Raw genomic sequence first — 13,664 nt, 5'->3', positions numbered from 1 at the left:
TGGCGGGTCACAGCCAACTCTTAAGCGGTTGCAGTTCAAGATAAGCCTGATATCAGGCAGATCGATTCTGTGCTTCAATATTTGTCTGATCTCAGTTTAGTTCTTGATTGGGATAAGGCTAGAATGAGCCTCTCTAACTCCTGCCCTGGAGAGCTGCTGGGTGAGTACAGGCTTTTGTTCCAGTCCAGTGGTAACACATCGGTATTCCAACACATACAGTGGTCCTGTTCAACCCTTTATGTGACCAGGGTGTTAGCCTTATTAGCTTGGGCTTTAATGACAATCTGCGCTAAGATGTACGTTTGGCCCTCTCCTGTCTGTCTGTCTGTCTGTCTCAAGTCGGTCTTGTCTGTCTGTGTGCCTGCTTGCCTGTCTGTACTGTCTGTCTGTATCTTGTTAAAGGAGGTGCTTGGCTTTTAGCGCTACAGTACAGTGGTGCCACTCTTTCAAATCACTCCCCCATGACAACAAGACCTAACGGCAGGAGTTTAGTGCCTTGGCAACGGCTTCTGGGGAGCTCTGTTGCCGAGGTGCGGTGTAGTAGAATCTCCATGTTGGCTGAGAGAGGTGGCTGTGGAGGAATATAACCATCTGACAAAAAAGCAGGGAGAGGTAGTGTGTGTCACAGCCATACTGTTCTCTGTACATATCATGTGAACAATCCATATGTTATATTTCATAAGTGTTCTCTATCAAATATGTGAATGGGCGCACATAATAATTCAAATATGTGTGTGCTTGCGCACATCTATGTGTGAGTGTGCGTGTCTGTCTGCCTGCGTCTGTGTGTTCAGCTCACCATGGCGTGTGACACCACACTGACAGTGTTCTGTGCACCCGGAGAAAGCAGGGCAGTGATGAGAAGTTGTTTCCACATATTAATTGGATCACTTCGTCAATGATTCATCTTCAGCACACACAAGGTAGAACAAGGCACCCCATACTGTACAAATAAGATAACATCAGTCTATGTTAATACTTCTAGACAGGGAGAGATGGATACTTGGGTCAAATACATGATCAAATACTAGAGGCTGCACTTTTGGGACTATTCTATTGTTCCCATAGTACGGGGGGAAAAGGTCTATTAATAGATTAGTGGATCGCATCATTGGTCCATTATGAGACAGGGTATCTCTCTTACTGCAGTACGGATAATCATCTTTACACTGAAAGGTTACTAAAACCATAGTTTGTAGTGATACTTTTCTTTTGTAGTCCTAACTTTAATCTGTAATCTACATCTGTTGCTTTCTGAACAATATATTTATTTAAAATGTAAGGCAAAAGGCTTGCTGTTGTGTTCTGCACAGTAGCCTATGAACTGTCATGTGGCATGACTTCCAACGACATAACAGAACTCATTTGAAAGTTGTGGAGGCTGGAACTGATATTGGAAACGACATAATTCAAACATTTACTAAGTTATTAAGAATGTATGGTGAAGGCTTGACAGTGCTGCTCTATTTCAAGCCTGAGATAAATATGGAATGAAGAGGATAGTACACAGAGGACAATACACAGATGATAATACATAGATTATAATTTTTTTAATAAAAAAAAAATGTTACCTTTATTTTACTAGGCAAGTCAGTTAAGAACAAATTCTTATTTTCAATGACGGCCTAGGAACAGTGGGTTAACTGCCTGTTCAGGGGCAGAACGACAGATTTGTACCTTGTCAGCTCGGGGATTTGAACTTGCAACATTTCGGTTACTAGTCCAACGCTCTACCCACTAGGCTACACAGAGGACAGTACAGAGAGGATAATACACAGAGAACAAGCTTTCTTATCCTCTTCATCCTCTAGCATCTTTCCCTCGAATGCAGTCAGTGCACCTGTCTGTCTGGTCAGATGTGTGGCTTTAGACGAGACATTGAGCTCACTGTCCCTTCAAATCTTTGATATCTGAACCAGTCGAACCTCATAATAGTGACACAACTAAAGGCAAATAGGAGTATTGTACCAAAAACATACACTACATGACCAAACATCATGGGTATTCAAATGGAGTTGGTCCCACCTTTACTGCTATAACAGCCTCCACTCTTCTGGGAAGGCTTTCCAATAGATGTTGGAACATTCCTGCAGGCACTTGGTTCTATTCAGCAAAAATATTATTAGTGAGGTCAGGCACTGATGTTGGGTGATTAGGACTGGCTCGCAGTCTGCGTTCCAATTCATCCCAAAGGTGTTTTATGGAAGTTCTTCCACACTAATCCCGACAAACCATTTCTGTATGGACCTTGCTTTGTTCACGGGGGCATTGTCATTTGTCATGCTGAAACAGGAAAGGGCCTTCCCCAAACTTTTTCCCCAAAGTTGGAAGCACAGAATTGTCTAGAATGTTATTGTATGCTGTAAGATTTCCCTTCACTGGAACTAAGGGGCTTAGCCCAATCCATGAAAAACAGCCTCAGACCATTAGTCTTCCTCCGCCAAAGTTTAGTTCGCACTATGCATCCGTTCTCCTGGTATCTGAGATTCGTCCATCGGACTGCCAGATGGTGAAGCGTGAATCACTCCAGAAAACGTTTCTACTTCTCCAGAGTCCAATGGCGGCGAGGTTTACACCACTCCAGCCAACACTTGGCATTGCACATGGTGATTTTAGGCTTGTATGCGGCTGCTCGGCCGTGGAAACCCATTTCATGAAGCTCCCGACAAACAGTTGAAATCAAATCAAAAACAGCCCTATCAGGGCAGACATTTTACAAACTAACTTGTCGGAAAGGTCGCATCCTATGACGGTGCCATGTTGAAAGTCACTGAGCTCTTCAGTAAGGCCATTCTACTGCCAATGTTTGTCTATGGAGATTGCATGGCTGTGTGCTCGATTTTATACACCTGTCAGCAACGGGTGAGGCTGAACTATCCCTTATATACTAATTTGAAGGGGTGTCCACATAGGTTTGTATATAGAGTGTACCTTACAAACCACAATGTGATGCTACACCTAAGTTTCGAAGACATCTTTGGCATACCAACCTACAATCCATACCAGAAAGCTTTATAGGCCAATACCTTAAAAATACACTTTCACATTCAATCAAACAGTTATTGGAAATAGTGTAATACGCCACCCATGTCAATTTTATGTCTCACCCGCTCTCTCCCTCTCTAATAATGTGCCTGCAATCCTTACATATTCAAATTAGAAAGTTTCTGGGATACCACCCCCTGTCCTCGCTGTAAAATGTCTCATCCTCGCCCCATAGCTGTCAGCGATTGCGCTCTTTTGGTAATACCCTGTGTGTGTGTGTTTGTGTGTGAGTACTATGTGTATGCGCTGTACGCGTGCATGTGCCCTCTGGGTAACACACTCCCTGTCCCTCAGCTCGAGAAGTGGTCTCCTCACCCCTGTGCCCAAGTGTAATTGCTTCATTAGAATCGTTGTGGCGTCTTCGCCTGGTGGCCGGAGAGATTTAATAAGAGCTCTGGGTTGTTTCTCTCTCTCAGACACTTGTCTCCGTGGAGCTAGGATTCCCCTCTGGAATTTGTAATAATGCAGCACTCTCTCTCCAATAAAGCCGTAAAGACAGGAACATCAAACAAAGAACAGAAGCTTGGTGAATCCTCTCTCCTCCACCGTAGAGCCAAAGGCACAGATACGGTCTATATTGTGTCTGTATATGGCTATTTCTACTGCCTAGCCAATAATGTGCTGTAAGTACATTTGACCATTTGTTTTTTTTATAGAGACACTATAAAAACGCATATTATGTAAAGTATTAATACCCCTTGACTTATTCCCCATTTTGTTGTGTTACAGCCTGAATAAAAAATGTATGAAATATATCTCACCCAACTACACACAATACCCCATAACGACAAAGTGAAAACATGTTTTTAGATATTTTTCCAAATGTATTGAAAATTAAATACAGAAATATATCCACACCCTTGAGTCAACACATTAGAATCAACTTTGGCAGCTATTACAGCTGTGAGTCTTTCTGGGTAAGTATTTAAGAGCTTTGCACACCTGGGCCCAGACTCACAAAACCTTCTTAAGATTAAATGTATTCTTAACTACCATTTTCCCCTTAACTATAGACTTAAGAAGAAAGTTAAGCAAAGTTGCTATTACTCAAAAAGGTTATTGAACATTTTTTTGTGTCATTTCTTATCTTTCTCCTTAAGCAAAAAGTTAAGATGAAATTACATTCTTGAAAATAATTCTTAATTCCAAGATAGATAAACTATTGTCTTAAACTCAGGGCAGTGAGAGAAAAAGTTCATGAAAGAAATTGACCATGTTTAATTCACTCACAAACGTCATCTGAAAGCTTCAGTATTGATTATTTTAAACCCAAGAACATGTTTTAGAACATTGAAATATTCTAACACGATTGCCATTGCTAGTTAAACGGTTAAACCTCTTAAGAAGATTTGTAAGAAGATATTTGAGAAGTTCGTAAATCATTATATCTTAAGATATTGTTGAGGAATTTCACTTACGAACTATCTTATGAACTTATAAACATCCTGTTAGGGATGACGCAGAATGTAATCCCAGTGCAGGAACATCAATCAGCGGAAATGTCAGAGTTTCGATAAAACTCAAACTTTCATTAAAACACACATGCAAGGTACTGAATTAAAGCTACATTCGTTGTGAATCTAGCCACCAAGTCAGATTTGTAAAATGATTTTCGGCGAAAGCATGAGAAGCTATTATCTGATAGCATGCACCCCCCAAAATACCAGAAGTCACCTAAACAACAGATTTTGCGGTAGCCGTCGCTACACAAAACGCAGAAATAAAATATAAAATATTCATTACCTTTGACGAGCTTCTATGTTGGCACTCCTATATGTCCCATAAACATCACAATTGGGTCTTTTTCCCGATTAAATCCGTCATTGTATATCCAAAATGTAATTTCATGAAGACCGGTCTGATCCAGGAAAATTCCGCTTTACAAGACGCAACGTCACCTTTTAAAATGACAAATGTTGCCTATAAACTTTTACAAATCACTTCAAACTACTTTTCTAAACCAACTTTTGGTATTAATAAATGTTAATAATCTATCAAATTGATCACGGGGCGATCTGTATTCGATAGCAGCAAGTCTTGAAATCAACCTCCATGTTTTCACTTTCATAACATCCTGCGGTGAGCCCCAAGAAAGGAAGTGCCTATACGTCATCTAACCAAGGATAAAGCCGCCAAAAAATGCCAGTACTCGCGACATCGTGTGGAAGCTGTAGGCATTGAAATGGAATCCTCGTTTTTTGTCTGTCGCCTTAGACAATACATTGACTGGCAGATGAATATTTTTTGTGTGTTTTTGGTGAACAGTTTTCCCTGGGATTTTTAGTCCTAAACACGTTCTGTTATAGCCACAGACACGATTCAACCAGTTTTAGAGACTTCAGAGTGTTTTCTATACACACATACTTATCATATGCATATACTATATTCCTGGCATGAGTAGCAGGACGTTGAAATGTTGCGCGATTTTTTACAAAAAGCTGCGAAAATTCGCATCATCCCTAACAGGAAGCTTGTTACGTTTTTGCGTAAGAAGTGTTTTGTGAATCTGGGACCTGGATTGTACAATATTTGCACATTATTATGTTGGTTGATGATCATTGTTGGACAGCCAATTTCAAGTCTTGCCATAGCTTTTCAAGACGATTTAAGTCAAAATCGTAACTAGGTCACTCAGGAACATTCAATGTCGTCTTGGTAAGCAACGCCAGTGCAGCCTTGTGTTTTAGGTTATTGTCCTACTGAAAGGTGAATTTGTTTCCCTGTGTCTTTTGGAAAGCAGACTAAACCAGATTTTCCTCTAGGATTTTGCCTGTGCTTAGTTCTATATCCTAAAAAACTACCTAGTCCTTGCCGATGACAAGCATACCCATAACATGATGCAGCCACCACCATGCTTGAAAATGTGAAGAGTGGTACATTTTTCACATGTATTCAGGACATAAGGTTTTATTTCAGTGCCTTTTGGCAAACCGGATGCATGTTTTGTAATATTATTTTTTCTGTACTGGCTTCCTTCTCATGCAAAGTGTAATTAATAACTTCACCATGGTCAAAGGGATATTAAGCACTATTATTGCACACAGAGTGAGTCCATTCAACTTTCTATGACTTGTTTAAGCACATTTTTTATCCTGAACTTATTTAAAAATAAAAATAATATGCCATTTAGCAGACGCTTTTATCCAAAGCGACTTACAGTCATGTGTGCATACATTCTACGTATGGGTGGTCCCAGGAATCGAACCCACTACCCTGGCGTTACAAGCGCCATGCTCTACCAACTGAGCTACAGAAGGACCACTTAGACTCCAATAACAAAGGTGTTACTTATTGACTCAAGACATTACAGTCTTTCATTTTTAATTAATTTATAAAAATGTCTAAATTCAGAATTCCACTTCAAAATTATGGGGTATTGTGTGTAGGCCGGTGACACAAAATCTACATTTAATACATTTTAAATTCAGACTGTAACACAACAAACTGTGGAAAAAAGTACAGGGGTGTGAATACTTTCTGAAGGCCCTGTGTCTATGTAAAATGTCCATTCCACATTTTTTATAAATGATCATAAAAAACGTAGTAGTTGGTCTTTTGAAGAAGATTTCCAGGGGGCTCTCTTGATATAAACTGTGATTAATGTGTGGTTGTATTGTGTTAAATTTATAGTATGAGGACTGAGGTAGCCAAGGCAGGCTCAAATCTTCTAGTGTAGCCTTCATATTTACCCAGTGTTTTCCCTAGATTATAATCCGGACGGAGCACAAAGACACCCTAAAATGACATCCAAGGCCTGTTTGAACAACATTTTCAATTGAAAACCATTTAGGTCCAATGCTTTTAGGCAGAAGGGGACCAGAACTAAGTGAACCCTTCCTGCAGATTTAGTTGACTTCCACCACTGAGTATGGTTACATGCAAACATTAAAAGGATTATTGTGAATAGTCAGATTAATATAATAGCTCGAATTAAATGTTTACATGCTTTGCAAAAATAACAATTTCCCTAATAAACGTGTTTACATGGACACATCTGAAACCAGGCTACCTGATGATTGGACACAGATACACACAGAAAATCGCAAATCAAAATTTTTACCACATGTTATTTTTGGGAAGCCTATTTGATTCTGAGTTCGGACATATAAAATTTGTATGTGAAAACTATTTCTAAGATACATACTTTCCAAACTTTTTTTCACTCTCACTAAAGATGGAGGCTTGTGCTGCTGGTGAGGGTAGATGCAGATCAAATACACAGCTGAAACTCTGATTGAGCTGTTTACATGTAGAAAGATTGGTCAAAAACCAGGTGTTTTAAACGACGTATGCTTACTTCGATTATGACCTTACGCTGATTAAAATAAGCTGAGTTAGGTGTTTTCGTGACTATTGCAATACCCGGCCTACTTCCATTATCAGTTTAATATCAAATTATTAGTGTGCATGTAAACGTACTAGGTGATTATTGAAAATAAGATATTAATGGATGTGGACTCACGTGATGATGAGCGAGGTGGCGAAGAGCAGTGTGGTGAGCAGGCCCCGCTGGCAGTCAGCGTTCTTCCGCTGGCGCTGGTGCATCTCGCCGCCACAGTTTTCGCAGCAGCGGCACAGGCAGAAGAAGAGGCCAACCAGAGGCAGTAGGACAATGAAGAGCAGGCCGAGCACGGCACACACCATGAAGCCTGTCTCATAGTAGATGGCCTGGAGAGAAGTGGAGTAGATTGGAGGAGGGAGATGGTAAAGAAGAGAGGGAGTGAGGAGAGGGGGAGAAGTAGAGAGGGAGGAGTAGACAATTCCAGAATGATGATGAGAGCCCACAGTTGGCATTGACACTTTCCTTAAATGTAATTTCATACAGTACATAGTAGGCTACTCCATGGCCATGTTTGATAGCTTTTGCAATTTGGCCATTTTTCCCACCCACCTTTATTTAACCAGGTAGGCCAGTTGAGAACAAGTTCTCATTTACAACTGCGACGTGGCATTGATGGCTGAGGAGATATTATCCTCAAAATCAATGCCAAATGTGTGACACTTTAAGCCTAGGCATGGCACAGTGATACCGTTTGACATCATTTCTGAATTTTGATACTATTTGCATACTATGCAGCAAAAATGCAAACTATAACAGGAATAACACCATAAAACAGGGTTTCCCAACCAACGGCCGATGGGTGGTTTTATTTCACCCGCAAGTTTTCTGAGCAAAATAAAATAAAAACAAATACACTTTCATTGTTGGACATAAAAGACTGTAAAAACACCTGGAAATCAGCTGCAAATTATTTTAATTTTTAAAATCTCGTCCCAAGTATTCTCAAGCATTACAGAGACACGTGTATACAAATGAAAGCAAGGTTCGAAATTATTATGTTTTAGTCAAATATTATATCTGTTTTGGAATCTTGTGGTCAATTTGCAGTATCCAAATGATTTGTAATTATGTTCTGGCCCCCCGACATTCAGCCCCAGAAAAAAATTGGTTGAATCTATACTACCGTTCAAAAGTTTGGGTCACTTTTTCCTTGCACCTTTTTCCTTGTTTTTGAAAGAAAAGCACTTTTTTTGGTCCATTAAAATAAAATGAAATTGATCAGAAATACAGTGTAGACATTGTTAATGCTGTAAATGACTATTGTAGCTGGAAACGGGTGATTTTTTATGGAATATCTACATAGGCGTAAAGGAGCCCATTATCAGCAACCATCACTCCTGTGTTCCAATGGCACGTTCACGTTGTGTTAGCTAATCCAAGTTAATAACTTCTGGCCATTTTGAGCCTGTAATTGAACCCACAAATGCTGATGCTCCAGATACTCAACTAGTCTAATGAAGGCCAGTTTTATTGCTTCTTTAAACAGAACAACAGTTTTCAGCTGTGCTAACATAATTGCAAAAGGGTTTTCTAGTGATCAATTAGCCTTTTAAAATGATACACAAATGATCAGCTAACAAAATGTGCCATTGGAACACAGGTGGTTGCTGATAATGGGCCTCTGTACGCCTATTTAGATATTCCATTAAAAAATCTGCCGTTTCCAGCTACAATAGTCATTTACAACATTAACTATGTCTACACTGTATTTCTGATCAATTTGATGTTATTTTAAATGGACAAAACAATTGATTTTCTTTCAAAAACAAGGACATTTCTAAGTGACCCCATACTTTTGAACGGTAGTGTATATAGTTTATGATCCCTGCCATTAACAATGTCAAATCAATAGAAACATACATTGCATGACATTTTGCATCAACAATTGCTTTAAATGTGGGAACATCAACACAAAGAACATGCATGCAATCAACAACAACAAAAATAAGACAAATGTTTAATTCAATAGGTGCAATTAGTTTAACGAATGAGACTAATTCTAGTGAATAGCAAAGAAAGATTTAGTGCTTTAGTGTTGCTTCAGAAATAGTAATGCTACTTCAGTTAGCTATACTCTTAGAAAAAAGGGTTTTGGTTTGATTTGATTTATTAGGATCCCCATTAGCCGACGCCAATGGCGACAGCCAGTCTTACTGTGGTCCGACACATAACGAAAAATACATTACAGACAAAAAAACGTACTTTACAATTTACAAAAGGGTTCTTCGGCTGTCCCCATAGGAGAACCCTTTTGGGTTCCATGTAGAACCCTCTGCAGAAACGGTTCTACATGAAACCAGAAATAGTTATTCAAATGGTTCTCCTATGGGGACAGCCAAATAACTGTTTTAGGTTCCAGATAGCCCCTTTTTTCTAACAGTGTAAGCTACAGTGGGGGTAGCTAGGTGAGATGGAGTAGAGGTCATGACTATAGAGGATTAAGTACATGGGCCAAACTTTAGAGCACTCAATAGGCTGAACTTTAGAGCGCTCAATGGACCTAACGTTGGAGCATTCAATGGACCAAACTTTCAAACACCCAATGGACCAAACTTTCAAGCACTCAATGGACCAAACTTTCGAGCACTCAATGGACCTAACATTAGAGCACTCAATGGGGCCTAACGTTAGAGCACTCAATGGGGCCTAACGTTAGAGAACTCAATGGACCAAACTTGAGAGCACCCAATGGACAAAACCTTTGAACACTCAATGGACCAAACTTTAGAGCACTCAAGTTATCATGTCAGTTATCATGAACACTGTCTCCCACCTCCCCTTATTATATAAGGTCCCTGTCCCGCTTATCTCCTCCTATCTCAACTGAACTAAGCGAGGGTGTTAAAAATGTAGACATTTTATAGGAATCAGTAATTCCCGCTCTGTATGTAACTTGTCACAATGACATTATGCTGCTTCATAATATGAAAAAGGTGAAAGGGGCAGCTATCAAAACGTCTGAATGACTCCTCTCATGGCTGCCCCTACTGATTCACAGTAATCTTAATCTTCATAACCCAGCGACCCTCCTGCACTGGAGATCTGCTGCCTTGCCATTTAGCATTCTCCAGGACCCTCTTGAAAAAGAGATTTCAAATCTCAAAGAGCCCTTCCTGGTTAAATAAAAGTTCAATAAAAAATGTAAAAAACCTCGGACTCAAATCTATTCTGAACTTAACTTTTTTTCCACCTCTTCTCCTTTTCCCTTCTGCTCGTTTTGAAAACTTTGGGCAAAGTTTCTAAATCTCTGGCGGCTCAGTTAATCCAACTTCTAAAGCCACTCTTTGGCTGAGTAAGGCTCACTGGGTGTCAGTCAGGTAGTTCCTGGAGGCTATGGATAAAGAGAAATCCAGTCTTAGCTAAAGCCCCCTCGCCCTGGCTTCATTCTCTCCACATTATCAGAGGTGGTAAATCTCAGAGCCGGAGGGAATGTGTGACTTTTACTATAATGAACAAAGCATCCATCCATGTCTGACCAGCTCTTTGATGGTTTGGCCTTTTCTTTTGCCTTTACACGGTTCTGTTTGTCTTTGTTAAGAGTTCTGCACATCCACCACAATTGCTGTTAAATAGATTTTTCCATCAAAAGCTGTTTGGCAACTTGCAAGGGCACTTTGTGTACCTCAATGCTACGTGATCGGATTAATTCTCAAGGTTAAGATTCCAGGTGGGCCGTGCGCTACTCACTTTCTACTGGCATTTGTCCAATTAGGAGTGAAAACACACACACAGCCATTCTCTCAGTGTATAACAAGGAGAGAAAAAGTGACTTTTCTCTCCAGAATAACTGTCAGATTGCGAGAGGTTGTATGATGGGATGGTATTGGTAGCAGCAAACTATCATCTATGTCCAATCCTTACCACCAGGCATATAATCCCTTTACATGGTTAAAACATCCTTCCAAAGATAAGGACCAAGAGCGAGAGTGGGAGTGTGTTGAAGTAGTGTCCACATCTGAAGAATCATTGTGAAATGTGAAAAAATACTTATCCCAAAAGCATGATTGTGTACTTACTACGTGCACATGCTAAAAGTAAGGAACGAGGTGGGTAGAAAACTAAGTGTGTCATTGTAGCAAAGTATTTATGCAAAAAAATCAGATTTCTTAAACATTTTGTTCATGTTTGTTTTATTATCTATACAATAGGCCATCATTAATTCTGGCCAAATAGGCCTGGCATATTCCCACGTTCAAGGACCCTTCCGTTTTGAATGGGTTATTTTGCCTAAAAACCTTCAGGCCAACCGAAAGAAAATGTTTAAAAACAACTCTGCATCTCTGCCCAGCCTGGCAAGAGTGACCTTATTCTAGAATGGATTAAACAGTCCCCCCCCCACCAATCAACACACAATAGCCCATAATGACAAAGCAAAAACAGTTTACAAATAAAACACTTTAATATCACAGTTACATAAGTATTCAGACCCTTTACTCAGGACTTTGTTGAAGCACCTTTGGCAGCGATTATAGCCTCAAGTCTTCTTGGGTATGACGCTACAAGTTTGCACACGTGTATTTGGGGGAGTTTCTCCCATTCTTCTCTGCAGATCCTCTCAAGGTCTGTCAGGTTGGATGGGGAGCATCGCTTAAAAGCCATTTACACGTCTCTCCAGAGATGTTTGATTGAGTTCAAGTCTGGGCTCTGGCTGGGCCACTCAAGGACATTCAGAGACTTCTCCCAAAGCCACTCCTGCATAGTCTTGGCTGTGTGCTTATGGTCGTTGTCCTGTTGGAAGGTGAACCTTCGCCCAGTCTGAGGTCCTGAGTGCTCTGGAGCAGGTTTTCATCAAGGATCTCTCTGTACTTTGCTCTGTTCATCTTTCCCTCAAGCCTGACTAGTCTCCCAGTCCCTGCCGCTGAAAAATACCTCCACAGCATAATGCTGCCACCACCATGCTTCACCATAGGGATACTGCCAGGTTTCCTCCAGACGTGACGCTTTCCATTCAGGCCAAATAGTTCAATCTTGGTTTCATATGACCAGAGAATCTTGTTTCTCATGGGCTAAGAGTACTTCACGTTCCTTCAGGAAAACTCCAAGCGGGCTATTAGGTGCCTTTTACTGAGGAGTGGCTTCCATAAGGCCACCTTCTGGAAGGTTCTCCCATCTCCACAGAGGAACTCTGGAGCTCTGTCAGAGTGACCATCGGGTTCTTGGTCAATTCCCTGACCACGATTGGTCAAGGCCCTTCTCCCACGGTTGCTCAGTTTGGCCAGGCGGCCAGCTCTAGGAAGAGTCTTGGTGGTTCCAAACCTCTTCCAGAAGCCACTGTGGTTTTGGGGACCTTCAACGCTGCAGAAATGTTTTGGTACCCTTCCCGAGATCTGTGCCTCGACACAATCCTGTCTCGGAGCTCTACCAACAATTCCTTCGACTTCATGGCTTGGTTTTTGCTCTAACATGCACTGTCAACTGTGGGACCTTATATAGACAGGTGTGTGCCTTTCCAAATCATGTCCAATCAATTTAATTTGCCACATGTGCACTCCAATCAAGTTTAAGAAACATTTCAAGGATGATCAATGGAAATAGGATGCACCTGAGTTAACTGTTTCGAGTCTCATAGCAAAGGGTCTGACTACGTATGTAAATAAGGTATTTCTGTTTTTTATTTTTAATACATGTTATTTTTAATAAATAAAAAATATTATGGGTTAGTAATAATTTAATCAATTTTAGAATAAGGCTGTAAAGTAACAAAATGTGGAAAAGGGGAAGGAGTCTGACTACTTTCCGAATGCACTGTATGAAAATCAGTATGACACAATCTCTCCAGTCATACGGGAATGTGATATATGAGATTCTTTATGGACTATGACTGTACTGAATATATCAGTGTCTTGGGATTTAACTGGAGTTCTGGCATCAGCAGCACAACTAGGGCTCAAGTGAGGCTCAGCATGGCAATGGTTTGACTGGCTGGCTGGGAGAGAAGAGGAAAATCACACTGCAGAGGACTCAGCCTGACTGAATGGTTGCCATGGAAATCCCTGGTCCTAAACACATTTGACCCTTTAAGAAATTGCTCATACACAGATACGAACTGTGCCTATCATTGTATGACTGGTATGATCACATCAGAGGAGGCTGGTGCAAGGAGCTATAGGAGGAACGGCTCATTGAAAAGGCTGGAATGGAATCATTGGAATGGTACCAAACACATCAAACACATGGAATCAATGAAAATGTATTCCATTCCCACCATTACATTGAGACCGTCCTCCTATAGCACCCCCCACCAGCCTCCTCTGGATCATTTAATACATTACAGTAA

At 40.6% G+C, this 13,664-nt stretch overlaps 1 protein-coding gene across 10 annotated transcripts in view; it reads right to left on the bottom strand.

Annotated features, from left to right (window-relative positions):
- Positions 1-13,664, bottom strand: part of LOC118379795 (prominin-1-A-like) — a 149,288-nt gene that overhangs the window by 85,549 nt on the left and 50,075 nt on the right. For all 10 annotated transcript variants that reach the window (XM_052511686.1, XM_052511690.1, XM_052511695.1 and 7 more), the window contains one exon: positions 7,508-7,713. In XM_052511686.1, coding sequence (XP_052367646.1) covers positions 7,508-7,713 — 206 coding nt within the window. The remainder of the gene's footprint in view (positions 1-7,507; positions 7,714-13,664) is intronic.

This window comes from Oncorhynchus keta, chromosome 4, assembly GCF_023373465.1.
Source record: "Oncorhynchus keta strain PuntledgeMale-10-30-2019 chromosome 4, Oket_V2, whole genome shotgun sequence".
Taxonomy (NCBI): domain Eukaryota; kingdom Metazoa; phylum Chordata; class Actinopteri; order Salmoniformes; family Salmonidae; genus Oncorhynchus; species Oncorhynchus keta.
This window is presented reverse-complemented; position numbering and strand designations above follow the sequence as displayed.